The sequence below is a fragment of the Sciurus carolinensis genome, chromosome 4 (genome assembly GCF_902686445.1).
Source record: "Sciurus carolinensis chromosome 4, mSciCar1.2, whole genome shotgun sequence".
Taxonomy (NCBI): domain Eukaryota; kingdom Metazoa; phylum Chordata; class Mammalia; order Rodentia; family Sciuridae; genus Sciurus; species Sciurus carolinensis.
In genome coordinates this window covers 81277143-81304628 of record NC_062216.1, presented here as the reverse complement: position 1 = coordinate 81304628, position 27486 = coordinate 81277143, and the positions used below count along the sequence as shown (strand labels likewise).

At 41.0% G+C, this 27486-nt stretch overlaps 1 protein-coding gene across 1 annotated transcript in view; it reads left to right on the top strand.

Moving 5' to 3' along the window:
* Positions 1-27486, top strand: part of Grin2b (glutamate ionotropic receptor NMDA type subunit 2B) — a 394948-nt gene that overhangs the window by 216240 nt on the left and 151222 nt on the right. Inside the window, exon 3 of the mRNA XM_047550285.1 lies at positions 2346-2944. Coding sequence (XP_047406241.1) covers positions 2346-2944 — 599 coding nt within the window. The remainder of the gene's footprint in view (positions 1-2345; positions 2945-27486) is intronic.

Here is a 27486-nt window from a genome sequence, read left to right as displayed (position 1 = left end):
ACTTCTGTCTCTCTGGCCACACAAGATGGGAAGGTCAAGCATTAAGACAGCTCTCTCAGTCTCTGTTTTATAAGGGTGCTACTCTCATTCATGAAGGCTGTACCTTCTTGACCTAATGACCTTCCAGAGGATTCCACTCCTAATACCATTGCCTTAGGGGTTAGGATTTCAGTATATGAAATCAGTGTCCATAGCACCACTGTGCCTTATAACCTAAAGAGAGGTCAACTTTGTCTACAGATAGATCCTGTGTTGTAGAAATCGAGAAGAAGGGTCTGACCAAGGATTTGGATTGGGTACATGTGACATAATTGTTCCATTATGAAATAATTCACTTTGCCTTACCTACCTATTCATGGTGATCCACCATTCTTGCTTCTCTGAATCCCATAGTCTTTTTTTAAAATTTTTATTTTTACAGACTACATTTTGATTCATTGTATACAAATGGGGTACAACTTTTTGCATCTATGGCTGTACACAATGTAGATTCACACCATTCATGTAATCATACATGTACATAGGGTAATAATGTCTGTCTCAGTCTACTATCTTTCCTTCCTCCACCCGCTTCTGCGCCATTTTCCTCTACACCATCCAAAGTTCCTCTTCTCTTGCCCCTTACCCCTGCCAACCCACCCTTGTTATGTATCATCATCCACTTATCAGAGAAAACATTCGGCCTTTGGTTTTTTGGTCTTGGCTTATTTTACTTAGCATGATATTCTCCAACTCCATCCATTTACCAGCAAATATCCTAGTTTTGTTCTTCTTTATGGCTGAGTAATATTCCATTGTGTATATATACCAGAGTTTCTTTATCCATTCATCAATTGAAGGGCATTTAGGTTGGTTCCATAATCTAGTTCTTCCATTGTCTTTTAAGTTCCTCTACAAATGTATGGTGAAGTCCAAGGGAGGGAGCCAGCTTAAGTGCCATTCTACACTTAGCAGGAAGAATTACCCCCCAGATGACTATGCATCTGCTCTTCCATTCTGGGTAGCCTGTGAGAAATGTAAAAAGCTCAAACCATGAGAAGAGAATGATTCTGGCAGAGCTGAGGGCCTGGCAACTCTTCATTGCCGAATCAGGGTCTTTAGACACCAGCTGGATATTTCCCAACCTGTATTTTTTTCAATAGTGGGTGCCCAAGAAATACTTAGCAATTGCTCCACTGTACAACAATATGTTCCTGAACTAAGGAATCACTATATAATTTTGTTTAAAGGCCCAGTTTCTTGGTGTCTTGTAACTGTACTTCAAAACACTAGTTGGGGAATAAAGAGGAATAGCCCCTTGGAGAGAGAGACAGTTTTGTTAGCCTGGATTGTTATGAAATGGAGATGAACTGTCTGATACAAGACAGGGGCACAGACCAAGAAAAGAGATACCATTACCCGGGAGGAAATCCGGGGGACCTGGAACTGAGAGCATGGGACAGGCTGCGAGGATCCTCATTTTGTGGTTTCATATTCTTGTCACTATGAGGTAGAGATAAAATACAGGGCTTGGCATCTTAGAACAGCAGGTGAAATGCAGCTTAAAATGGGAGAAATTTAAAATGGCTTCTCTTTTGAAAAGAAGGAAAAATCAGAAGTGCTCAGCAGTGGCAGAAAGGTGTCTGTGTGGTACACAGTCAGTTCAGGACCTGTGGCATTATGTGGGTACAAGAAAGAATAATTTTCTCTGTGTCGCTCTAGAATAAAGCCTAATCATACATGAGCTTGAATCCAGTAAATCGAATATGTAGCTTAGATGCACTGTTTGAGCCTTACTCTAACCTGCAAATTGTATTATCAGAGCAAAAGTTAGATCTCATTAGTAAAGAGTAGCTCTTAATGAAGGTGTTATATTATTTACGCATTCTTCTTCCCAGTATCCATACCTGAGCATCATCCACCTTCTGGATCAGTGAGCCTGTGCCCCCTCTGTAGACAGGTCTAAGGGCAGATTGATAGCATTTTAGGTTATATACTGTTACTGAATTATACATATCTGCAATTGAAAGATTTTAAATCCTTGAAAAATGGAGAGAGGGAGTGTGTGTGTGTGTGTGTGTGTGTGTTTATAATTCACCTGCTAGCACAATCTGACCTGAAGTGGAATGAGGTCACATAGAACCTTAACTTCACTTTTTGGGACTCTACCTGTTTTGCTATAGAAATATTTACCTTTTTTGTTTGTTTGTTTGAGGACTTGTCTTAGTCTCTGGCCCCAAGGTTTCAGACAAGAAGAGTATAAGCTTATGTAGATTTTCTCTAAATTCTAAGAAATACTTATAAAAAGTTATAAATGTTGGTGATTCAAATTTGCCTCTCTCTTTTTTATGCCTTTGCTATTCTAGGATGAATCCTCCATGTTCTTCCAGTTTGGCCCATCCATTGAACAGCAAGCCTCTGTAATGCTCAACATCATGGAAGAATATGACTGGTACATCTTTTCTATTGTCACCACCTACTTCCCTGGCTACCAGGACTTTGTAAACAAGATCCGCAGCACCATTGAGAACAGCTTTGTGGGCTGGGAGCTAGAGGAGGTCCTCTTACTGGACATGTCCCTGGACGATGGAGATTCTAAGATCCAGAATCAGCTCAAGAAACTTCAAAGCCCCATCATTCTTCTGTATTGTACTAAGGAGGAAGCCACCTATATCTTTGAAGTGGCCAACTCAGTAGGGCTGACTGGCTATGGCTACACGTGGATCGTGCCTAGTCTGGTGGCAGGGGATACAGACACGGTGCCCTCGGAGTTTCCCACTGGGCTCATCTCCGTGTCATATGACGAGTGGGACTATGGCCTCCCTGCCAGAGTGAGAGATGGAATTGCTATCATCACCACTGCTGCTTCTGACATGCTGTCTGAACACAGCTTCATCCCCGAACCCAAGAGCAGTTGCTACAACACCCACGAGAAGAGAATCTATCAGTCGAATATGTTAAACAGGTGAGCGAGAAGTAAGGGGCACCTAGTGGGTAGGAACCAAGGAGAGCTTCAGAGACTGGGGTTAGAGGCTCAGAACCTGTGGGAAGAGCCACTCAGCATGGCAGCAGGTGGAAAATGGCCTCTTGGATAGTGATTGGTCACCATGGAGGGAGTGTTTCAGATCCAAACCTTGCTGCACCATGTCCGTGTCCTAATATAAAACGACTACCACTTACTGAGCATTTACTGTGTGCTAGATGTTACCCTTAGGTGTTTTGCATGTTTGACTTCAGTTAATTCTCAAAACAACTCTGTTAGTTGTGTTTTAAATATTGTTCCTTTGTATAATGTAAGAGAATAGGCTTATGGGCATGAATTGTCCACAGTCGCACTGCGAGTGAGTGGTTCAGTGTGACATTGAACCCAGAGTTCTCTGATCCCTAAGTCCTTGATCACTAGGAGAGTGCAGTAGACATAGAACCAAGGGAGTACAAGGCTACTTACCTTGGAATGATCTGCCTTGGGAGGTGATGAGAATACATTACATGTATCTGTTAGCACTGAAGAGTGCTTTTCTCTTAAAAAATAGACTTGGTTTTTTATCTCCTTTGCTTCTCTGCAGTCTTTAAGAGTAAGAAGGCTGCCGTGGAAGCAACATGCATGGTTCCTATTAGTCTGGTTTGTTTAGCAAGACCAGCATATTGGTGGAGCACCGCTCACCTGACCTCACCTCATACAGCCCAGCTATGACTCTAGCGTTGCCTCCTTGAGGCAGCGATTGACTGCATGAGGTAGAAGATCCTATGCTATGCTTTCGTGGTTCATTGTTTGTATACAATTTCTATGAATGCATATTAAGTTTCAGACAAAAGAGAACACAGAAAAGAATATAAGAATGACCTTAAATCTAACTAACCAAAGATAATTATTGTTGAAATAACTAGTGAATATCCTTCTAGCCATATTTGTGCATATATAGCTATATGGACATAAACCTATAATTTTACATAACTAGAAATATAACTATGCCTGCTGTTCAATACTGCGCTTTATTTTACTCAACATATGTTTTGCACATCCATTTTATTTTTATTGTACTATATCAAATATACAGAAAAGTGTCCAGAAAAACTTAATGCAAACTTAAATACCCACCATCCAGCTTAAGGAATGAAATAGTGGGAACATGTAGGGGGAAGTTAATTCTGAGAAAGGTAAACTATGTTTAGTGGAGGTTTGGATGGGTGTCTCTTTATACTTGTTTAACTTCTAGAAGGGAATTGAACTGAGGTCTCTAAATGAAGCTCTTAATTTCAGATTGAAACTAAAAGCAACTTAAATGTGACTGTAACTCTGACCTAATCCTAATATCCTCCCACCTTGAGCTTTCTACTCTCTCTACAATCTGTGAATATTACCCCTTGTTTGGTATAACTATCTTGATTCTCTTTTTCCTCCCTGGTCATTCCATCTAGGCTTCTTAACACTCTTCTTTCTTTTGGCATTCCTCAAATTTGGGTGTTCTTCAGGGTTGTCTTCTAGACCCTCCTCTTTAATTGTTCATTGCCAGGGATACAAATAATCTCACTTCAAGGTGATGTCTCTGTTCAGACCCTCTTTCTGGAGCCCCAGGCTTGTAGTTTTAACTAGAATCAAAGAAATTCCTTTTGAGGCTACAGGCCCTTCAAACATACCATGTCCAAAATGAAATGCCTGCCTCTTCTCCCGTATGTACCTTCCCATCCTCTCCTAGCCAAATCCATAATGACTGCAAATAATGCATCCCTATGAGCAAGTTGCCTAAAATCAAAATTTCCAAGATGTCTTGATTCTGTATCCCTGACATCTCATAGCCAAATCTGCCATTTTCTGTAGGTTTTAGCTTCCCAACATGTCTGGAATGCTTTGCTTGTTTTCATTTTCCCAACCACCTTCTAGTTCATCTTTTTCTTACTGTGTTGCTACAGGGCCTCTTAAATGATCTTCCTGCAACCAGTTCTGCTTATTTAAAATCTACATTGTAGCCTGAGTGATCTAAAATGAAAATGCGATTTCATCACTTGCCTGCTTAATACCTTTCAGTTAATTTTCATTGCTTTATAATAAAGGACAGTCTCCTTCATATGGTTTATAATGTCTCCCACAGCATGGGCCCTGCCTCTCTTTCCAAAATTGTGTCATGCCATTTTCTCCCTTAGACATCATCCCACCTTCCTACAAAACTGGGCTTCCTCTATCTTTTGAAGATACTGTGTTCTCTTTCACTTTCAGCTCTCTCCTCTCTCCATCTTGAACTTACTCTCCAGAGTGCCCTGTCCCACCCGTGTACACTTACAGATGGCCCTTTACCTGCCTATGCTATACTCCTCTGGTTTCTTTTTTTTTTTTTTTTTTTTTTTATTTATTTTTTTTTTACGTTTACAAAGGGTAATGATGTTTATTATATTTTTCCCCTCCCCCCCACCCCTCCCACCCCTCCCACCCCTCCCACCCCTCTTTTCCCTCTACACAGTCCTTCTTTCCTTCATTCTTACTGCTCTCCTTAGCCTAACTCTAAACCTAACCCTAAACCTAATGCTAGCCCGTCCCACCCCCCATTATATGTCCTCATCCGCTTATCAGCGAGATCATTCGTCCTTTAGTTTTTTGAGATTGGCTTATCTCACTTAGCATGATATTCTCCAATTTCGACCATTTGCCTACAAATGCCATAATTTTATCATTCTTCATTGCGGAGTAATATTCCATTGTATAAATATGCCACAGTTACTCCTCTGGTTTCTACTGGGAAGTTCTTCCTGTGCCTTGGACTAACATCACCCTGCTCTGTGCCTGCTCTAGTTAGCTTTTCATCATTGTGACCAAAATACCTGACAAGAACAACCTAGAGGGGAGGAAAAAGCTTATTTGGGGCTCACCAATTCAGAGGTCTCAGTCCTTAAATGGCTATCTCCATTGCCTTGGGTCTCACCTTGGGCCCAAGGTGAGGCAGAGTATCATGGGAGAATACCCAAACAGAGGACAGCTACCAGCTCATGGCCAGGTCAGGAAGAAGAGAGAAAGAGGAGGGAAGGTGCTTTAGAGAAGCTGCACACTTTCAAGGCACACCCCCAAGACCTAACTCCTTCAGGCATGCCTCTCCTGCCTATAGTTATCACCCAGAAAGTCCATTCAAACTAGGATAGGTCGATTAGGTTATGGCCCTCATAACTGAATCATTGCACATCTGAATATCCCTGCATTAACAGGAGTTTTGGGGAAACACCTCATATCCAAACCATAACAATGCTCTTACTGCATCTTGAACTTTTCCAGTAAAGACACTCTTCAAACTATGATAATTACATGCTTTGTCTCTCTTCCCTGCAAGTTCTATGAGAGCTGTGGCCTTTCTGTTGTTTTTCTGTTCTCATTCCCAGAGCATTGTGTGCACAGGAAGGTAATTGATGATGGCCTCTGAGACTCGGTGCACACCTGCTCTGCCAAAGGGGGTTAAAATTCCCCTTAAACCCTGCACAGGGAGTTGAAATCCAAGAGACTGAGACAGGAGGATCACAAGTTTGAGACCAGGCTCAGCAACTTAGCAAGACCCTGTCTCAAAAAAACAAATAAAATAAAATAAAATAAAATAAAGAGGCTATATCTGTAGCTCGGTGGTTGAACTCCCCTGGGTTCAATACTTAGTACCACCAAAAAAAAAAAAAAAAAAAAAAAAATTCCCTTTAAAAACTGATTGCTGATTCAGTTCTGTAAATGCAGATTTTCTCCCACTGTTTTTAGTGTTAAATTGAAATTTGACCCAGATTATTTTCCCAAATATTTACTAATTAAAACCAAAGCTGGGCATGGTGGCACAAGACTATAATCCCAGCAACATGGGATGCTGAGGCAGAAGGATCTCAAATTCAAAACCAGTTTCAGCAAATTAGTGAGGCCTGAAGCTACTTAGGGAGATGCTGTCCCAAAATTAAAAATTAAAAAAGGTAGGGGGCTGGGAATGTAGCTCAGTGGTTAAGCAGCCCTTGGTTCAATACCTGGTACACACACACAGAGAAGGAAACTAAGAATAAAGGAATGCTCCAGGATTGCCTGCTTTTTTCTTAAAATTTCTTGCAAGTGAGCTGCAATCTGCAGGTACTATTATTTCCTGCGTGGCTTATTTTACATTAGGGCTTAATGTTCCCTCTGAAACTTGATCTCTAGTCACATATCTCTGCAACCACAGTGGATTTACCCTTTGCTACCATCTCTCTGAGTCCTGAGAGGCTCCCATGTGGTCTCTCAGGGAGGTAGCTCTCCTGGACCCTCTAGATTCTTTCCTCAGAAGTTACTGTCTTGATGACCACATCCGTCCAATTCCATTTTCTTAAGCGTAGCCATTCCCAAAAGGAAAAAACAAACAAACAAAAAGCAGAAAACAAAAACAAAAACATTCTACAGGGCAGATAATTCATCAGCACATCAGACATCAGTATAAAGAAGAGAGCTCTTCCGGAAGAGCTCTCTTCTTTATACTGCTTCACTTGACCTCCCAAGTGTCTGGCTTTCCTCCCTCCTTCTCCACTAGGAAATGAATGTCCTCTCCTGCTTGGTTCCCTACCTCTCCTTGGGTTCTGTGTCTACATGCCTGCTGGACAACTTATCCCTCACCTGTCTCCATTGTCTTTTCCTTTCCCTCTTCCCAGATGCAGTTCTTTCTGGTCCATGACTCTAATCCCTAGCCTCCTCTTGGGGATTTTTTATCACACTATTCTATGAGGCCCAGAAAGGCTTTGGGTTGACTCATGGGGATTATAAAGAGGTATCCCCAAGCCCGAGGTGTTATCACCAGGCACTGCATTCTCAAAGACATCCCTGGAATTCAATTAGGCACTCTCTGTGCCAGCTCCTCCTACTTATGCTGGTCTGAAATCAGACTCTTCCTTCTTCAGAGCTCTGGACTCACTAGGGTCACTCTTTTAAATAACAAACCAAGCGGCCACACCATTTAGTCGCAGCAGGAAATCTTTGCAAATAAAATTGCTGCAAATGGTTGGTTGTTTTATGAGGAAGATGTTTCTTTGGGCCAGTTGCTCCTGGCTGTTTCTCTCTCCAGTAACAGCCCAGAAAGAAAGGCTCCCCCACAGATTTTTAGGAACCACCCAGCCCCAGGAGGACACTTGGTAGGTAGAGTTAGGAAAGGGTCTTCTCTCACCTGAAATCTCAGTAGCATTACTGGACTGTGAGGCAATAAGGGGACCTAACACTCCCATTTACACCCGACCACATGAGATCTTTCTTCCTAAGTGCAGAAAATTCCTAAGTCTAGATTTCAGGAACAGTTCAAGAGATTATATGGTACCCCCAAATCCCAAAGACAGGCATATATTGGAAGTAATTCACTTATTAGTTACCAAAAGAGGATTTTTGAATGACGTCATGGAAACATTCTCAGAGAATATCCATAAAATGCACAATTTCAGATCACTATTGAACAGACGTTGCTAATCAGGTATTAATACAAATTCTTTACTGATACCTTCTTAACTCCTTGAGTTAAGGGGTTAACTCTTTAACTCACTGGCCAGCTGGTGACTTGGAAATTGTTTCCAGACAGGATCTGTGTTGGCTGGAGTTCTTTTACCAGAGTTGTGAGAAAAATACAACTCGGTTAAATTTGAATTTCAGAAAAGCAATGACTATGTTTTTAGTAGAAGTCCTTCCCAAATTTTGCATGGAACATGCTTATACACAAAAAAATATTTGCTATTTATCTAAAATTCAAATTTAACAGGGCTCCTGTCTTTTTATTTGCTAAATCTGACAACTCTGCTTTGTGCATTAATAAGAACTAATTTTCTGTTGGAGCTTTGTCACATTCATTTATGCCTTATTAGTAAATACAGTACCATGCCCTACCATAGCGCAAGACATGCTGAGAGAGATTCATTCCAACTGGGAACTGTATTTCACTGAAAGAGCTAGAGAATTTCTCATGCCCTGTATTCTCTAAGAATTTCTGATGCCATGATATTCTGTTCTCTTGTTCTGAGAGAAGCCTGAAAACCTTTTGGTACTGGATGATCTGAAAATGTTTAGAAAGTGATTAGGTCAGTTGTCCAAATCCATCTTTATGCCCCCGGGCCAGGGAGGAATTGTTGACTATTAGTAGGCACATGTCTATATTTTTCCCTTATCACCTCCCCAGGGAGCAGTTAATGGTCATTTTCCTTCTCAATGTGCTCTCTAATACTCAGATAGTTCGTTTCTGTCACTGGGATGATGGCACACCTGCCACATGCTTCTGGGCTTTTTCTCTGTCCTGAGAACCCAATGCTTCTACAGAGCTACTTATGGAACTTGTAGAAAGAGCAGATGCTATTTGAGATAGATGGGTCTTAATATAGCCATCCTCTTGCGAATCTTGCCTAATTATTTTTCCCCAGTGTCCTCAGTTTTCCTACTCAACATTTGTTTCACACCGCACCCCCCATCCTTCCTACCCTGAGAAAGTTGCTGCCTCAGAAGGCTGGAATCCTCCTCCTCCTCCTGGCCTAGCCATGGAGGCATAGGGAACAGTGGTTTTGAAGAAAGGTGGTTTGTTGGGTTCTTATTAACAACTGGGTTGAGCATGAACTGCCTGCAGTCTTGAGGCAGATTCCCCATCCTCAGAACTACTGTATTAGCCAGATTGTTCCCATGGGATGCCCACTTGACTCTCTGGGCATAGAAAGTGCTGAAAGGTTAACAAATACATGAAGAATTGAGTCAATTAGTGTTTAGACACTATGAGCAAGAGCTGCTTGGTCATTACCCATCTCTCATTTGTTATTGAACGTTTACTGAGTGCCAAACATAGGCAGATTTATGGTAAGGAAAATATGTGTGATAGGTTCAAGTAGCTTAATCTAATTTACATATGAACCAGTTAAAAGGTTACATGAATGCAGTTACAAGTGGAATTGCTGACATATGGCCCTTTACCTCCAGAAAGAAAAGCACTGCAATCTAAAGAGAACTACATTTTCAAACAAAATAATTCATAAATCAAGATACACCTGTGTCTATAAGGAAAGTGAGACTTCATCTGTTCAGTGGTATAGAAGGACATATAAATCGGGGGAAATGACTGAGAATCAAATAACCATCCTAAAAGACACATTCAGTGCACAACAAAGAAGACTCTGTGGAAAAGTGATTGAATATAAGGTTTATTAAAACGGTTCTGTTTCCTCCATTCTTTCACATTCCACATATCAGATACATCAATGATTGTTTTAGTAAGGGCTTTTCCCCTAAATTCAGACCTCTGAAAAGTATTCAGTCATGTTTAACTTGGAGACCCCCACGTGATTCTTCCTTGGTCCCCATTCAGTTCCATAGCTAACTTGTAAGATTTCAAACTTCCTCTGGGGCATAGGTAATGTTTCTTTCTCCTGTCTTTTTCCTTACTCCTCTTTATCCACCGTCATTTGTCTTCCTTTCCCCCTTCCTCCTCCTTTAAAAAGTGACTTATGATTGGCTGAGAGGGCCGAGTAAAGAGGGAGAGTGAGTGGGGAAGGGCTACAGCTCCCTGAGGGCAGTGGGGTCTGGAGAATGTGGGAGAGGAGATGCAGGGGTGCTTCATCCCCGGGAAGGAAGATGATGGTCTTCAAGAGGAAAGAAGTGACCCAGAAAAGGGCAGTGGCTCTCAGTGGAGAAAGCAGACAGGCCTCATGCCAAGGAAGGGATTCTGCCGCAGAAAGGATGTAGTTGGTGGCAGTGGTGTGGGCTAAGACAGGAGTCAGCAATCGGGTATAATTGGAATCTACCATGTTTGCAGCCAGGCTGTAAAAGCTATTAACTCCAGTATTAGTTGCCTTTTTGAGGACTTTTTGCATACCCAGTATTGTGCAGTTATCTAATGATCCTACCAAAAGTCCTGATGCAAATGTCCCGGGAGTCATCCCTTATCACCTCATTGTTTTCAAAGGACCCTTGTGCTTTCCACCCTCCCAAGTACTCCTTATCCCCTCTCCTTCTCTGTTTTTCTCCATGACACTTACTGACATACTGTATTTTTTTTTTTATTTATGAATATTTTGTTGTCTTTCTCCTTCCAGTGGAATTCAAGCTCCATGTGAACAGGGGTTTTTATTTTAACTCTGTGTTCCCAGAACAATGTAAGTAAACACTTGATAAACATTTATTGGATAAAAACATGAATGAAAGGACAGGAATCATTTACTCCCACTTATAGATTTTTAAGGAACCAGAGATCCAGACCCACCACCCCCGAGCTCAGCTTGCATGTTGGCTGGAGCTGGACTTCATCTGCTTTGGGCACCTGAAACGCAGCCCCTCGCTATGTAGCACCTGAGTGAAGCTTTGAAGAGAACTCAGCACCCCCTTAGCATCAGAGCATCAGAATAGGAAGAGCCCTTAGTCCTCACCTAATCCAACCCTTTCAAAATGTGTCTTAGTGAATAGATGGTAGAATGATGGATCTTACAAATATGAGACACAATCTCAAGGGGCACTCATCCATTACAGACAGGCAGGCAGGTACCCCGGTATCCTGATGTTAGGAACAGAGCTTGACATGAGAGCGTGCTGCCTCTTAACTGCTTGACCGTGTTCTGAGAAGGACTGGCAGGTAGCCAGGGCTTTGCTGTTAACCTGTGCCCTGGCCTGGCAATGTCCCCATTGCTCCCTTAGTTCTTACCCTGACAAGGGTACAGGTTCACAGTTAATGGGAATCGAAGCTGGTATTATTTAGGAATTGTGTGGGAGTCTTTTCTCCATCTGCTCTCTCTTCCCACCAGAGGATAGAGATGGCTGGGTAAGGACGGGGTTGAGTTGCCAGAAAGCAAGAATGCTGTCATTTATGGTTACAGACTTGGGTTGGAAGACTGAATGAAAGCTAGACTGTAGCTTGCCTAGGTTAGTTTAGCAAACATGGGCTTCCTGAGGGCTGATGTGGTTGTGTGGCTCTTGCATCTATCTGACACGTGAGCATCTTAAGTAGTGGTTTGAGACTTTCTCTTTGCTTCCCCTCCAATAGCACTATCAGGAGTGCCCATGTCCTAGAAAAGATTCTCCAGGTCCTGATGTGGCCAGTAAGGATTTGGAAGAAGAGGAACAGAGAGTGACTGCTAAGGTATCTGAAGCAGTACTGCAGATAGAGCCAGGGGAGGGGTGAGAGCCAGAGAAGACTTCCTTCAGCTTTTAGGGCTTTACTGGTGGCGCATCCTTTTCCGGGAGGGTCTGGAGCGGTTAGCTGGCCCAGACTGGCACCCGTCTCCAAACTGGGCTGGCTGATCACACATGAAGGAGCTGCTGCTGACAGATTAGAGCTCCCTGCTGCTGAAATCTGTTCCCTCTTGTCCAGCTTCCAGCAGCAGCAGCCGGCCGGGGGCTGCCTACTGCCTCCCTCGCTGCGCAGGCTTTTTCTTTTCCTCATTCATTACTGCTTCACACCCCACCTCCTTTCTTTCTTTCTTCTTTTCCATCTTTTTCTCTAGAGGGTGTTCTGCTCATTGATCTTTTGCTGCCCCTCTCGGCTTTTTAGCCAGCTTTTATTTCAGGACTTTGAAGCCTTTCCTGGCTTTGGTTTTCTGTGTCATGAGTAGCCATATGTGCAATTCCTGGGTGGCCACACCCAGGCCCATTTGTACATGTATTATTACACATGCAGACAGCACCTACGTGTGCACACTTACATATGTCAAATGAAGTGGAAGATTATTAAGATAACTGAATAAAACTGTTTCTATGTTACATTTCCCCAATTCTTCCTGTGGCCAAAACTGGTGATTATCTGAGAAGGTTTGAGGGTGGGATGTAAGCTGGGAGGAACCTTTTAAAAGGGATTTTCTGGAATTAGCTTTGATGACTACCAACAAGGTATTTCCTTCTGGTCTAATTCTATTTTAAAGTCTTGGTGGCTGTAAGGATGGTTGCTGAATAACCCCAGCCCATTTATTATTTGGTCAGAAAAGGTAAGGCTTAGTAGTCAAGTGGCTCTACATATTTTTGAGAAGTCATAGCTGTCTTCTTTTTCTAAAGGAAAGTTCTTCCTTGACAAAGCAATTGAAACAGCCCTGGAAACCACTCTGTAACAGTATCGTGCTCATTCTAAGAGGTCCCTTTCACAATTCCCTGAAAGAGTTTACCGTGGTACCCAGGTGAGGTTATGTATCAACGTACTTTCAGTGTTGGATGATTCCTGAAGGTCAAAAACTTCAAGCTGCTCATTATCACGGCTAATAATGATGATAATAGATGTGAGCATTTTCAGAAAGATAATCTCCATGTATATTATCTCACTAAATCATTACAACAAACCTGGGGAGGCTTTTTATTCACTGAATGGATGAGCCAGGGCCATCAACAGAGAGAAAACTCAGGTAACTCGCTTCCTTTCCATATTCCCAGTGGCATTTTCCAGACACTCCCACCCACATTTTCTTTTTTTCCCCCCCTTGCTTGAACAAATATCTGCCAGAAACTTTTGTTCAGTCAAAACAGCAAAATAGAAGGCTATTATAATGTAGTGAATTGTTACATAGATTTTAATAATGAATCAAATCTCCCTTATTGTCGTCTACATAGAAAAAAAGTTTTGAGTGCGTGTGTATTATAGACTGTGACTTAAAGTACTGAGTGGTCCCACTGGCTACCCAGGGTCACTGCCCACATTCTCGTTACCATGTCTAACTTGTGTTTTCACACGTAGACTTAGCTCTTTTACCTGAGGAGAACAGTTCATACACTCAATAACCTGATTTATCTAGAACATAGCCAAAAACCATGAAGAAGTCATAAAAGGGGTCTGTGCTGAAATCATTAACCCGAAATTCTTGCCCTACCTAACATGAATGTTGTTAATTTAAATGCAGAGCTCATTTATTATAATATTATACATATTTCTAGGAGGCTTGTGGGACAGTTGGGTTATGTTACATGGTGTAGAGTGTCAGTAACTCAGTTTACATATGGCACCTTGACAGCTGGTGTGGTACCTACTTGATCACTGGGACCCAGCTTTCAACTGGTTGTGGCCTTCTTCCCTGTGCCCAAGATGGCTACTGAAACTCCAGTTTCAGGAAGCACCTGAGCATTAAAAAGGGGAGGGGCAGGTTATTCCCTTTCAAGATTTCCAAGTGCCACCATTGCTTATAGTCCACTAGTACAATATCATGGTATAGCTAGCAACAAGGGAAACTTGGAAGTGCAGTTTAGTTTTTAACCTGGGCAGTAATATTCCCTGTTAAAAATCAAAGTTCAGTTAACTCAAAGAGAGAGAGAGCATCAAGGTCATATTCTTGGTAGACAACAAAAGGTTTCTGAGATATTTCTTATTTTTCCCCAGAAAACAACAGATTAGACATAACCAACGTGGTGACAGGGATCAGGAAGGCAAGCTGGAAGCATTCATAAATGACAATCAGAATGGAAAGGGGCTAAGGACATCAGAAAAATAAGTAGAAGATCTTGAAAAGCACAGTGGTCAATGGCCATTTGAGGAAAACTGTCTTATGCTCCCCAGAAAGTATTTAGCTCCTTAGAGGATCCCTGCATGGCAAAATAGAATGGTCATTGTTAAGTCATCAATAAGAGTGCAAATTATATTGATTATCCTTAGTTTAAGAAGTCAAGAGAGCTCTGTAATACCTTTATGAAATTTTCCATTAAAATTTTCCCTATAATATAAAAAATGTTTGGTACTTAAAAATACTAAGCTTCATCAATTTAGAAAATTTACTTTTAAAAAGTATTATTAAGTGAAAACTAGGCGCCAAGTGCTTTATATAGCATTTATATATAGCATTTATATAATTGTAAAAGCACTGTACAGAAGCATTATTGCCTCCATTTTTCAGATAAAGAAACTGAGATCTGGAAAGATTCAATCACTTGCCTATTAGAACTGCAGATAAAGTTGGGTTCCAAGCTCAGATCTTTATAACTTCTAGTTATACTTTGCCCTTTGCTGTCCATCCTTTACTGAAGAGGTTGAATCAGTTGGCATGACTCCGAAATCCACAAACACATCATTAGCTCATAGGACTGCGTGGTTTTGTAAGAAAGAGTTTCCTTTCTTGGATTCTCCGCCAAATTCTTGTCCTGAAGACCAGACCAGATCAACCCAGAATCAGCCCCAGACCAGTTTCCATCACACAATGAGGATGTTCATGCTGAGCCTGTTGATTTTACTCTCTGCCACCACTGTGCCTGGCTAGGATGTTGCTGATGTCTTCCTTTCCCTATTGGGGAGGATTATTTTTCTTATCTTATTCCTGTATGTTCCAAATCTTTTATTTTACTGTGGAAAAGCACATGTAATCATTGCATACCTGTGAACTGGGGAGTTGGGGAACTGAAATGGACACAGACTTTCTAAAATCTGCCCACACATGGTACAGGTACATTGAAAACACTGCCTGGGTTATGACCAAACACAGCAAGACTTTGGCCTCTGTCATGATTTACAAATGTCCCCCAGGGCCACTATTCATTTTTGACAGGTTAAATAAGTTTGGATTTGTTTAAGGACTATACTCAGAGTTCGGGGAAAAAAAAAATAGAATTCTGCTGGGAATGAAAAAATGTGACATGTAGGGGCCACTTTTCTGTATCTCACAAAATTATTTTCAGTCTCAGTTCACTTGGTGACACATTCGGTAGGTGTTTGGACTCCCTATTATATACTGAGCCCTTTGTGGAATGCTGGGGATACAGGTAATATACAGAACCCGTTACATTGGCCTCACAAGAAGCAGGGCATCTGCAGAAAGATTCCTTTAATTTGCAGGTTTGGACTTACTTGTCTGGAAACACAAGTGAATTGCTTAAGCAGCTGGCCGAATAAGCTTATGGAATAAAGATCAGAATTTCAGAATATGTTGGCAAAAACTATCAAGAATTTCCTGGTACTGCTGACACATAGCCATAAAGGATTCTTTCTGATTAAGACCAAGGTAGTGGAGTTAGGGAGGAAGGAACCATTCTCAGGTCACTGATTCTAGTTTAAATCTTTGATCTCCTCAGATTATTAGCCACCTACAAACTCAAAACTTCATGAAAGAATAATCTTCAGAGATAGGAGAATCCCCTCCCCCACAAGCATCCGCACGCACTTTGTGTGCTCACTCGCCAACAAGTTTAAAAATAGGAGCCATGGTGTTGCCATGACTCCCAGTGCTACTCAGCAGCCTTCCTCTTCCCTTTGATGTGATTTCACTTCAGAACACGACTGAGCTAGAATCTGGCTCAGAGCGGCCTCTAGCGGCTCCATCCTTAGGGAAGTGCTTTCTTCCCCGGACATTCAGCCCTATTCCAAAATTAACCCACTTTAGCCAAGTTGAACACTTATGTGTTCCCAGCCATTCTTTAAGTGATCAGCTTTCTGCAGAGTCTTTCTCATCAGCCAAGAGGAACAATCCAGTGGGTATCTGCTGTTAGCCATGGGGATAGTCCATGTGTCCACCATCTTGCTGTCTAGAGGAAACTTGTACCCCACAAATATTTGGGGAACAGCATAGAACAGAGGTAGGGAGCTGGGTGGTAGAAGTAGTAGTAACCAATGAAATAACCCAAATAAAATAGGTTTGTTATGATCATTAGGGGTTAACACCTTTCTTTTTCAGATAAAGGAGTCTTAGTATGTTTTCACCTGCCAATGATTCTGCAACCTCAGGGAAGTGCTGATGTGCTGACTTCCTCCCTGTGTTGAGTTCGGTGTGTCAGTGCTTCTCGGTGCTGACTGCATGTTAGAATATCCTAGGAGACTTTAAGAAATTGGGTACTGATCATCCAGCTCTAATTCAAATTAGTTGGACTGAAAGGGGACCAGGGCCTGGGAACTGACATGTTTTAAAAGCTCCTGAGTTGATTCTATAGGGCAGCCAGGGATTGTGAATCATTGTTCTCAACTTTGCCATCGTTTCTGTGGCCCCAGTAAACAGACGGGTTAAGAGGCAATAATAACATTCACACAAATTTGAACTTGGTGCTCATGAAAAAATTCCTTCTTTTGTTTCTCTCCTGATGACCAGTCTAAAAATTGTGATTTCCTGTTAGTTCCATGAATTTCAAATTCTGGAAAAGGTACAGCATATGTACATTTCATCATGGAGACCTCTGGCAGGTGGTCTTGATTTTCTCCCATCGCTTTTCTTCCTTTTGTTGAAGCTTCATATGTCTGTTTTATGCAGAAAGATGCATTTCCATCCATAAAGCTGGCAACATGAGCATCAAAACAAATATGACTTTAAATGGCATTTCAATTCCCCTGTATGTAGATTACAAATCTAAGAGAAACAGAACTTTAAAGCTTCCAATTTGATGCGTGTGCTGGCCTTGATGAGAAATTGATGCTTTGCTAAAATTTGGAGTACACAAGTGGTTTTAAAATGAAAGTTATTAGCACTAGAAAATGATGTTCTTTGTATTACTACACTGTTATTATATTTAATGGAATTGTTCCCTAAAGTGCTACAGAATGAAAGGAAAGCAGTGTTTAGGATGAGGAAGAAACAGGGTGAGGGCCAAGGTAAGAAAAGAAATGGTGGGCTGTCTTTGCCTTACAGTTCTTCCCCTGGAGACTGGGAGAGCCCTCCTTCAGGGGCTCCAGTTGAGTTGGCTTGCTAATGTCCTGGCAGGGGTATGTAGGTGCTTTTATAATGCTTGGCATTTTGTGGTTCTGATTGGCAGTGTCTGCAGTGAGCAAGCAAGTCCAAGGCACAGCTTTGGAACTGTATTAAGGTATACAATTAAGGAATATTGCATTTTTCATAATAAGGTAATGCCATGATTAAAGACTTAGGAAACTTTATTTTGGTCTAAAGGAATTAGACAGAAGAAGGAAAATAACTGCTAAATTATTGTTGTTGAGGTTCTTCGTGATTTGTAAGAGAGATCCATGGCAGAACCTCCAGGCAAACTTACCTGGAGATGGTTATCAGGCAACTGTAATTATTGGCTTTGACCTGTCTTCCACCCACCCAGACATCCCTCCCCTATGTATCACCAAGGTGCCTGGCTGAACAGGCGGCCTTTTGTATCAGATCCTTAAGGTCATCAGATTTGGGCGTTGTGGAATAAGCAGAAGGGAACAAATCTAGAATACTTGTTCTTCCCCAAACTCCAGATTCTACATCCAGGCTGTTACATGAGCTTCCTGGCGTCCTTTCACCAATAGCATAATTAGAGGGAAAAACTAATCACTCTTAAGTAACATTTGTTAATTGCTACACAATGCATGTTCTTTTGGGCTCAACCAGGCATTTCTTGTATAGCATATTATATTGAGCCAGCTTCTCAAGGTTTGATTGAGAATATCTTACGCAGACAGTCATTCCTTGTTTTACATACACCAAATGACTGATGCTGTAAGCAGAATTATGTATTTAGCCATTTGCTTATAAGTATGTGGAGAATTTTCTCAATTTTATATTGAGAACACACAAGCAGTATTGAGTTATATGATGAGGTTAAAGATGATTGAAAGGAGGTACAGTTACTACTCTGCCCCCCACACAATTATGGACCTGTGAATTTTAGGAGTCAAGAGCCTGTGACCATTCTTAATGTTACTTGTACTTTACAGGGGTTTCCTTTTCCTTGCTGGCATTATTTTCCTCTTGCCTGATTGTTGTTGTTATTATTATTATTATTATTTTCATCTTAGCCATATTACATGCTAGCAATTTCGTGGGGTTGTCTTGAGAATCAGGCAGAGAGAAGAGGCACAGTAGTGAATCTGCCCAAAGCCCCTCACCATGTTGGCCACCACACTACATGTTCAGTCAAAGGGACGACCTAGAGATGCCATATGCCATCCTGGAACAGCCAAGAGTTGAGTGGTCACCTGGTATTTCTTTTCTCCCTTTTCTCTGGGAAATGATAGTTACATTTTTCAGTGGCAGTAAAACTGAGAAATGTCTCTTTTTCTATTGCAAAGGTAGAATCAAGAAGTGGAAAAAGATAGCAAATACAGCATTCAATTCAGCCTTTGAAAACTTCTGAGTTTCATGTAAAGAACACAAATGTGAAGTCTGTTGGTCTGTCAGCCTTGGCAGTGACATGTGCTTCAGATTGAGGTTATTTTAAAAAAAAATCCTATGTCTTCCATTTCTTCCGAGCCCCAGGAAAGGATCCTACTTCTACACACTTGGTTGTACCAGCTGTCGAAGCAGTCATTCTGGTTATTAGTAAGCAGCAGGGAAATATGTCATAAAAAAAGAAATTGACAAGAAACATACAGAAACAGGACACATCTGAGGGGAAAGTCATTTCAAAAATGAATAAGATCAGGGTGTGGTTCTAAAATGCCTAGGTGCTGTGGCCCTCATGACAGAGCCCTAAAATACGCCTTTGGTTCAGACTGCACTGTCCCATTCTTACACGATAGAGATACTACTGGAGGAGGAGCAGCGTCATGGCAGCTGAGCTGCCTACCCTAACAGGGCAGCATCGTGCCAGGAGAAAATGAAAACCCTGCTTTTGTGAATTTAATTCAAGGATAAGGAGGTTGTTTCCCTGAAGGGTTACATGTTCAAAATTTCTCAAATACATTCTGCTTTCCTTTGTAAAGACTTAACCAGGGCTGGATCAGACATCAATTCCACAAGCATGACAAAGACCCCAGTGAGCACCTTCCAGGATGCCAATGTCTGGTAGTTGCTTTGGATGACGGAAACCCTGTCACCTTAACACCTGTACTCTTCTATTTGGAGACCTTGTCATTGAAGACCTCAAAATGGCTAAAGGAGTCTTTCTCAAATTAAGTTGGAGATGAGGAAGAAATTGTAGCTTATGCCTCATTGAATCAAGTAAGATTTCAGTATGCTGCAAATAATGAAGAATTGGATATCTAGAGCTGAGAACTAATTTCCCCACAGATTTCTGATAGCTTCCTTCCTTTCATCCATTGGATGAACTCCACACTCCTTAGCAAGCCAGAAGAGACACTTGAACATCTGTGCCTACCTTTCTTGATTGGGCTTATCTTATTTAACTGCCATTCTCTGTCAACTCTCCACCACAACATACACTGCTAGTGACCTAGCAACATCAAATGACATGACTGACCATTCTCTAAGGATGACAGTCTTTGACTACTTCCTGCATTTGCATAGACTCTGTTCTCACATTCTCCCCTTTCAGTTCCTGAGGAAGGACAAGAATGTCCTTTAAGATTCAACTCATGTCACCTCCTCTGTGAAGCCTTTTCTGAGAATTCTTAGCAGAGTTTGTCATTCCTCTTCTTGTGTTCCCACAGTCTTTGTTCATACCTCTATCATAGCACTTAGATGTGCACAAAGTTCAAATTAAAGATTTTCCTGGGAATGGCTAAGGTTTGGAACATTTCATTCATTCTTGTAGCCACCCCAGTACTCAGGGTATAGTAGACACAGGCATTTTTTATTGAGGGAAAATGTGACTTAAAGAAATGGAAGGTGGGGTTTGTGCATGTGGAGTGAAAAGCTGATTATCCTTTCTAAAGATTAAATATGCTATTTTTCATGTGTGAAGGTGAATTTTTCAGATTCATTGGCAGGAAAATGTAGTCTTTGAATTAAATTTCAACATTTATTTTATGTGCATAGGGTGTTTGCAAGGTCTTAACACCTTCAAACCAGCAGCATGTACTTGGAAGTGATTCCTCACTGCCCTTCATTCCTTTTATATATTCAGTCAGACTTCCATCATTCCTTCCCAGTGCCTCAAGTTAAGTCATTTTTACCTCTTCAGTTCCAGAGTCACTACCCTCACTAACTTGTGCCTAGAATTCTATAACAAGTTGCTCTGAATTCCCCATCTTTGATATTACAAAATTCAGCATACCTACTATGGGTTTTATATTTTCCAATATCATTTGGACATTTTTACTCACATGATTAAGGAGTTCATTTAGCAAATTGAAATTTAGCATGGCAGTCACCCTTCCTGGATATAATCAACCTAATTTCAAACTACTTTCCCAAAAGTTCTCTTCCAGGCATACACCTCTGTTTATTTACCATGCAAACAGGGTGGTACAGTGAAAAGAATTGTCTGCTGGGAGGTAGGAAAGTGTGGTTCAGTTTCCAGCTTTGTTACTGGTTAGTTGAGTTACCTTGGGCAGACAAATCATTTTATGTTTTCAGACTTATGTCTTCTCATTTGTAAAATAACGTCTTAGAAGAAATGCTTGTTTGGAAAGAAGGAATTTGAAGAAATAAGCCCTATGTTCCTTCTGATTCTAATGTTGTTTGATTCTTTGATTATAAAGGATTGAATTTCTATTTCCTCCCAACCCTATGATCGATGAAGAGGCTTGAATAGATTTGGATCTGGAAACTTAGCCTCATTCATAGCACAGCATAGCAGCTGACTACACACCAGAAGATTAAGGGCCCCTTTGTAAGCTGCCTCTTGCATGGGTATATACAACACCAGGCACAATCCATTTTTGGATTGGTTTTAGTTTTTCATTCAGCCAAGCTTTTGATTCATTTGATAAAGAAAAATAAATAGGCCAGATTTGATTTTCTTTGATTGAAAAGATTTATTTCATATTCTTCCTGCCTCAGCAAACACTAACATGAAGTTATTCACAGTCTAGTTACCAAGTTCTAGGCTGTTTTTGATTCTGCCTTCCTCTTCTCAGGTCTAATTTTTGGTTGAGCTTTTAGTTTTTAAGAAACACCACTTGAAGCTGAATAGGGTGCAGGTCAGGAAATGGATCTCAAGCTGCTTCTTGTCAATTTTCTTTCTCTGATGAAGTTCTACTAATAAGATTGTTTGGCATGTCCAAGGTTGAATTTTCATGGTGGAGCCTCATAAACCTTGTCCTTTACTACTTTCTTCCATCTCAGGGGAGTGGCATAGTTATCCTTAAAGTTATATGTGTCAGAAATTTTCAGGTCATATTTGATCCTTTCCTCTCTCACCCCAATTAATCAATTTTTTAATCTTACTAGTTTTATAGTAAAATGGACCTCAGATCTGTTCTTTTCTTTGCATTTCCCTACAGTCCTGTTGACATTTTATGCCTATGTCTCTCTCTCTGACTGGACTATTAGCTCCATGTTGGCAGGATGTGTCCGTTTGATTTGCTATTGGATTCAACAAATACTTAACACTTTAATTGGCTCAGAGCAGTCTCTCATTATAACATTTGTTGAATGAGTGAATTAACTTAAGCTGATTGTGAAATTAAGCTTTGAATTATCTATGGCTTGATTTCCTCTGGGCTTTGGGATTATCTAAGACTCTATATCAGGTTCTATTCTTAGATTCTTTCTATTTGCAACAAATAGTGCAGCACCTACTCTGTGCACAGAGCTGTACTCAGTGTGAAGGATAACACAATAGGAAAAACACGATCTAAATTACTCCACAAGTTTAGTTTAGTTCAAGAAGAGAAATCTGCATATACAAGATGTTGAGTAAAAGTGAAAGAATATGATCAAGTGCTTCAAATGGGTAGCACAGTTCACACAGTCTGTAGCAGAGAGGTATTGTCTATGGAGGCTGAAGTTACAACCTTGAAACATCTTGAAGAAATTGAAAACAGCAGTACTTGACCTAGACTTTGAAGAATGTAGAATATAGAGATTTAAGGGAAGGTGATATTTCTCCAAATGGCAATAAGAGCATGAACAAAGATTCAGACTTCAAATATGACAACGAATGTTCATTTGATAGTTATATTGGGATCAATTTATGTGAATGACATTGTAGACAAGTGATGGGGAAATAGTATATAGGTTACATTGGGATAGAAATTTTCTTTCCAAAGACAATAGGCTATAGTTGGAAAGCTACCTTATTGGCAGTTGACTTCTAATCTTCTAATCATATGACCTTAATATAGTCATTTAAGATCTCTCTAGATCTCAGTTTTATCATCAAAACAAAAAAACAGACAAACAAAACCCAGGTGGCAGTGGCAGGAGACAGGTCAGGCATTTTTTCAAATACTCCAAATAAGAACTGATGGGGGCCAGAATTGTGGTGGCCACAGGGATTGCAAGAGAATTTTGAAGGGCGTTTCTTTATTTAGAAAGCATAATCATAAAAGATGGTATTTTCCTCATTGTTTCCAACAGGGATGGATTGCTTCCATTATAGTTTGGTAAGATATAAATTTATATAAAATCTGGACAAATACTTGCTCCTGAATTTTCCCTGCCATGGGATCCCAGTAGGGGGCTAGCACATTCTAAGGAACACTGGGGAAGGGGCCTGGGAAGGCTACATAATAGGAAGAATGAAATCATCTCAGTCTCTCAGTGTGAAGTGTTTTACTGATGTTGGAATGGGGACTCATCCTGGAAAAAAAAAAAAAAAAAAGGTGTATATTTCTCAGAGCAAAGATACATGTGCTGACAATTTAGATTTTTGCCCAGAGATGCTGGCATTTTGTTTCTGGGGGCGGTTCTTATGTTTCCAACAGTGTTCCCACTGCATACCATGTTCTCTCCTCCTCGCTCTTATCCTCCCACCCCCCTCCCCATATGTCTTCCTCTTTGTCTCGCCCACCCTACTCCTGGTTTCTTTCTGCCTCTCTCTTCTCTTGTAGGATATTTCCCTTCAACAGCAGAACAAATCTTGTCACAGAACAGAGTATTATTTTCCCGAAACCCATTCTCCGTCTCTTCAGCTATTTCTTTTCTAGAAGTTCTTGAATGAATAAGAGATCTGGGAAACGATCTTTTCTACATGTTCTATCGTACTTCCCCCTTGTGTTTCTTTTTCTTCTGGAAAGTCATCTGGCATCACCTCTCCCTTATCTTCCTCCCTAACAGTTCTTCCTTCTTTCCTTCTTCTTAAGCTGTCTGTGGGTGAATAAGTTACTCCCAGTCCAAGAATTATCTGACCTTGGACATCTTCAGGGCAGGCAGAGAACAACACAAAAATGTGAAGAATAGAAGGAAGAAAGAACTCTGAGAATGAGTTTGAACATGGCAAAAGATGACCTGAATGGCCAGGTGCAGCGGCCGGAATGGCAGTGAGTGGGAAGAAGGGTCAGTCAATGATAGCCTGACACCCGAGGACTCCTCTACCTGAGTCCCCACCTCCCGCCATGCGTGGAGTGAATGTGAGATATTGTTAGCAGGTGTTGGTTTCTTTTTTGAAGCAAAGGGTAGCTAATGCCAAAGAATGACAAAGCAAACAAAACCTCTGTCTTAGACTTTACATCTCTGACTTCATCTCTCATTCAGATGGAGACAGAGTACCCTAAATGAGAATACCATTGTATTATATTGTGTGACTTGTGTGAAAAGACACTTGTCTAATATAGAGGGCTTTACTGTGGCGTGATGAGGGAGGCAGGGATTCATTTTGAATGATTGAATTAAGAGTAGAAATGAGTAGATATCAGTCTGCACAAAGACGAGTTCAAAAAGGGGGTTAATGGGTAAGAAAATAATTCCTAAGCTGGTAGGTTATTTGGCATTCTGACACAAACTTACAGTTGACCCTTGGTGATGCTGGCAATCACAAATTGTATTCTATATGTCTGTCCATCTGTCCTAGTTTTTATTGAGCATGAGCTGTGAACATAGCTAATGCTAGATGCTGCAGGAGATCTGCTAAGTTTCCAACTGGTTCCCACCATTAAAGAATTCTCAATATTGAAACACATATAAAGTATGAATTGGCATCTTCTCTTTCTGGGCCTTTTCTCCACCCTTCCTTTTGACTAGGCTTTAAAATCATTTATGAAGCCAAAATCAACAGCTCTGACTAACTCCTGAGGGATTAAAGTGCCTACAAGCCAAAATGCTAGCCTGGATTTTAAAATTTTGATTTAGTTTTAATTTTTTAAGTATGCTTAAGAAAAATATTCTTGTGCATAATTAGTTGTAGATACCCTTTAGTGGTTTGGTGATGAAAAATTGGTAAACTACTGGACAGTAGTTCTGAAACACTGGTTATAAAAAATTTATAGCCTCCAATAACCTTTTCCACTTTTCCTGAAAATTACATTGACTCTCAAACTCCAATATATATCCTACCCTACACACAACCCTGAGAGGGTTACTCAGTGTATTGTTCTTAGAGGACAGTTAGCATTCATAGGCTGTGGAATGAAAGCAAGATAGTTACCTTGCAAGGAGGTCCAAAAATCACTCATTCATTTTTCATTCTACCGCCATTTCCTGAGTGCTAGCCATGTTACTGGCTTTGTAAATAGAGGAGTTCCTGTCCTTGAGGGTCTAAAGTAGTGGTGGTGGTTGAGAAAGCAGTCGATGTACCACATGTTTTGCATGGGGTTTGCCCAACATACTATAGTAAGAACTGGTAGGAAGGGCCAGTACAGGCTTTCTACCCATGCTCAGGAGAAGGGGAATATACAGAGGGGTATTTCTATGACCCCCAGATTCTCCATTATTGCACTTTATATTTTGCCCCACAAAACTACCATCCTGAGCCATTCACAAATAGGAACATGGCTTCCATTTCTTAGCCCTTTATTCACAACCTCCTCTGTCCCCAGCAGTGACCACAGCACCAGGTCCTCCCTCCTTGGGAAACAGTGAATGTCAAAGTCTATCTCTTTGTCAGTATTTTACAAACTCTGAAGAAAGCACGAGTGAAATGTGTTTTAACAGAATTAATCATCATCACTATTGCAACAAGATTTACACATTTCTTCTGGTTTGCAGGGTGCCCTCAGAGAGTTGAACAGCATCCTGTGGTCTCACAGCTAATAAGGGGAGAACTAGAACTAGAACCCCAAGTGATCTAGAGCCCCAAGTGATCAGGTACAAATTCTTACAATTCCAAAGTGCTCTTTCTACACAGTATTGAAAAAGTGAAGATCCACTGTGAAATCATAAGTCAACTGAAGAACGCAGGGGGAAACCACCACTGAAACATAGACTAGAGGTGAAGAACCAAAGCCATGTTGTATGGCAGTGAGAACTTTGAACAGGAGATAAGGAGCCCTGAACTTCAGCACACCCCCTACCTCATCCCCTCACAAGTCACTTGGTTTCTCTGTGTTTTACCCTCCTTATCTGTAAAAGGAGGAGAAAGGGTTAAATCATCCCTAACGTTTAGAGCACAGACTTTAGCACCAGATCACCCATCTTCAAATGTAGTTGTTCTAGTTCTTTCCACTTTTCACAAAACTGGATTAAACAAGTAACAAGTTACTTAGTCACTTTGTGCCTCAGTTTTCTCATCTGACAAAGTGGAATATAATAACTGTACCTACCTGATAGGATTGCTGTGAGTATTAAATAAAACAAGCTAATAGTTTTAAGTGGTTAAACAGTGTGTGGCTTAGAGTCAATGCTACATAATTGTGTTTCAGATTTTTTTTAAAAAAATGGTCCTTTCAGCTCTAGGGTATTGTGAGTCTTTGAAGCTTGTTATTACTGAAAGTGGAGAAAAGATGTAAAATTTACAAAGGAACTGGTTTAAAGGAAGAATGCTGAAATGGCAGAGAGTTGTGACGACTTCAGCAGGAAGCCTGAGCAGAGGTATAGTATAATAAGAAATTAGCTATTTCGTGGATATAGGTGAAAATTCAGGGGCAAAATCTTAGTAGGGAAGCAAAGGGAGGTGGAATAATGCTCTGGACCTTCCAGAAACAAAGCAAAGCAATTGAAGATACTCAAGAAACTCGATCTGGTAAAATTACCTGGGGAGTCATTGTTAAGTCCTGTAGTTAGCCAGCTGCCTCACTCCTCTGCCTGTTCTTGCTTCCTACCCTGTCTCTGGGTTCCCCCAACCTGGCATTGTCACAGCTTAGGGTCCAGTGAAGTTGATGCTTTGCCTCACAAAACTTTGAGCCTTCTTTCCTGAAAACTGTTCTATATATATTTGTCTGGTTACCATTGTTTATTAAACAGAGAGAAAAATGAAAATATTCTGGATGTCTGCATCCTACTTTTGTGATATTTTCCCATAAACTGGTATGTCCAAATAAACTCAAGCTGTAAAGAGGCAGAAGCCTAAAGAGGACTGTGTATCTGATTTACTTCCTTCATTTTTTTTTCATGGGATACATGTTGTTTCTCTGTTTGTACATGGAGTAAAGGCATACCATTTGTATAATCATAAATTTACATAGGGTAATGTTGTTTGCTTCATTCTGTTATTTTTTCCCTTCCCCCCACCCCTCCCACCCCTCTTTTCCCTCTGTACAGTCCCTCCTTCCTCCATTCTTACTGCCCTCCCACCCCTTCATTCTTGATCAAGCCCTGGGTCTTGCTCATGCTGTGGCACCTGTAACTCCTAACAACCAGTTAGCTTAACAACCAGTTGTTTAAAATAGAGACCATAAGCCTTGTCCTCTCCATCTGAGTGACTAGGCGAACACCCTGCAAATGCATTGTGATTAAATAAAATAAAATGCATGAACTCATTGAATATAGTACTGCTGCCCTATTGCCTTTCTCCTCCTCTTCCCTCTCACCTGCCCACCCATATCCACCCCTTCTTTTCTCTCATTCTTCCTTTCTTCCTTGCATTCAAAGTGACACAATCTGGTGACTAATTCCTGACTGTTCTTCAGTTTTCCCAGAAGGTATTTGATCCCTCCAGGGGACACTCCTGCTATCCTGAGGCTAGATAATGACAATGAAGGAAAACAG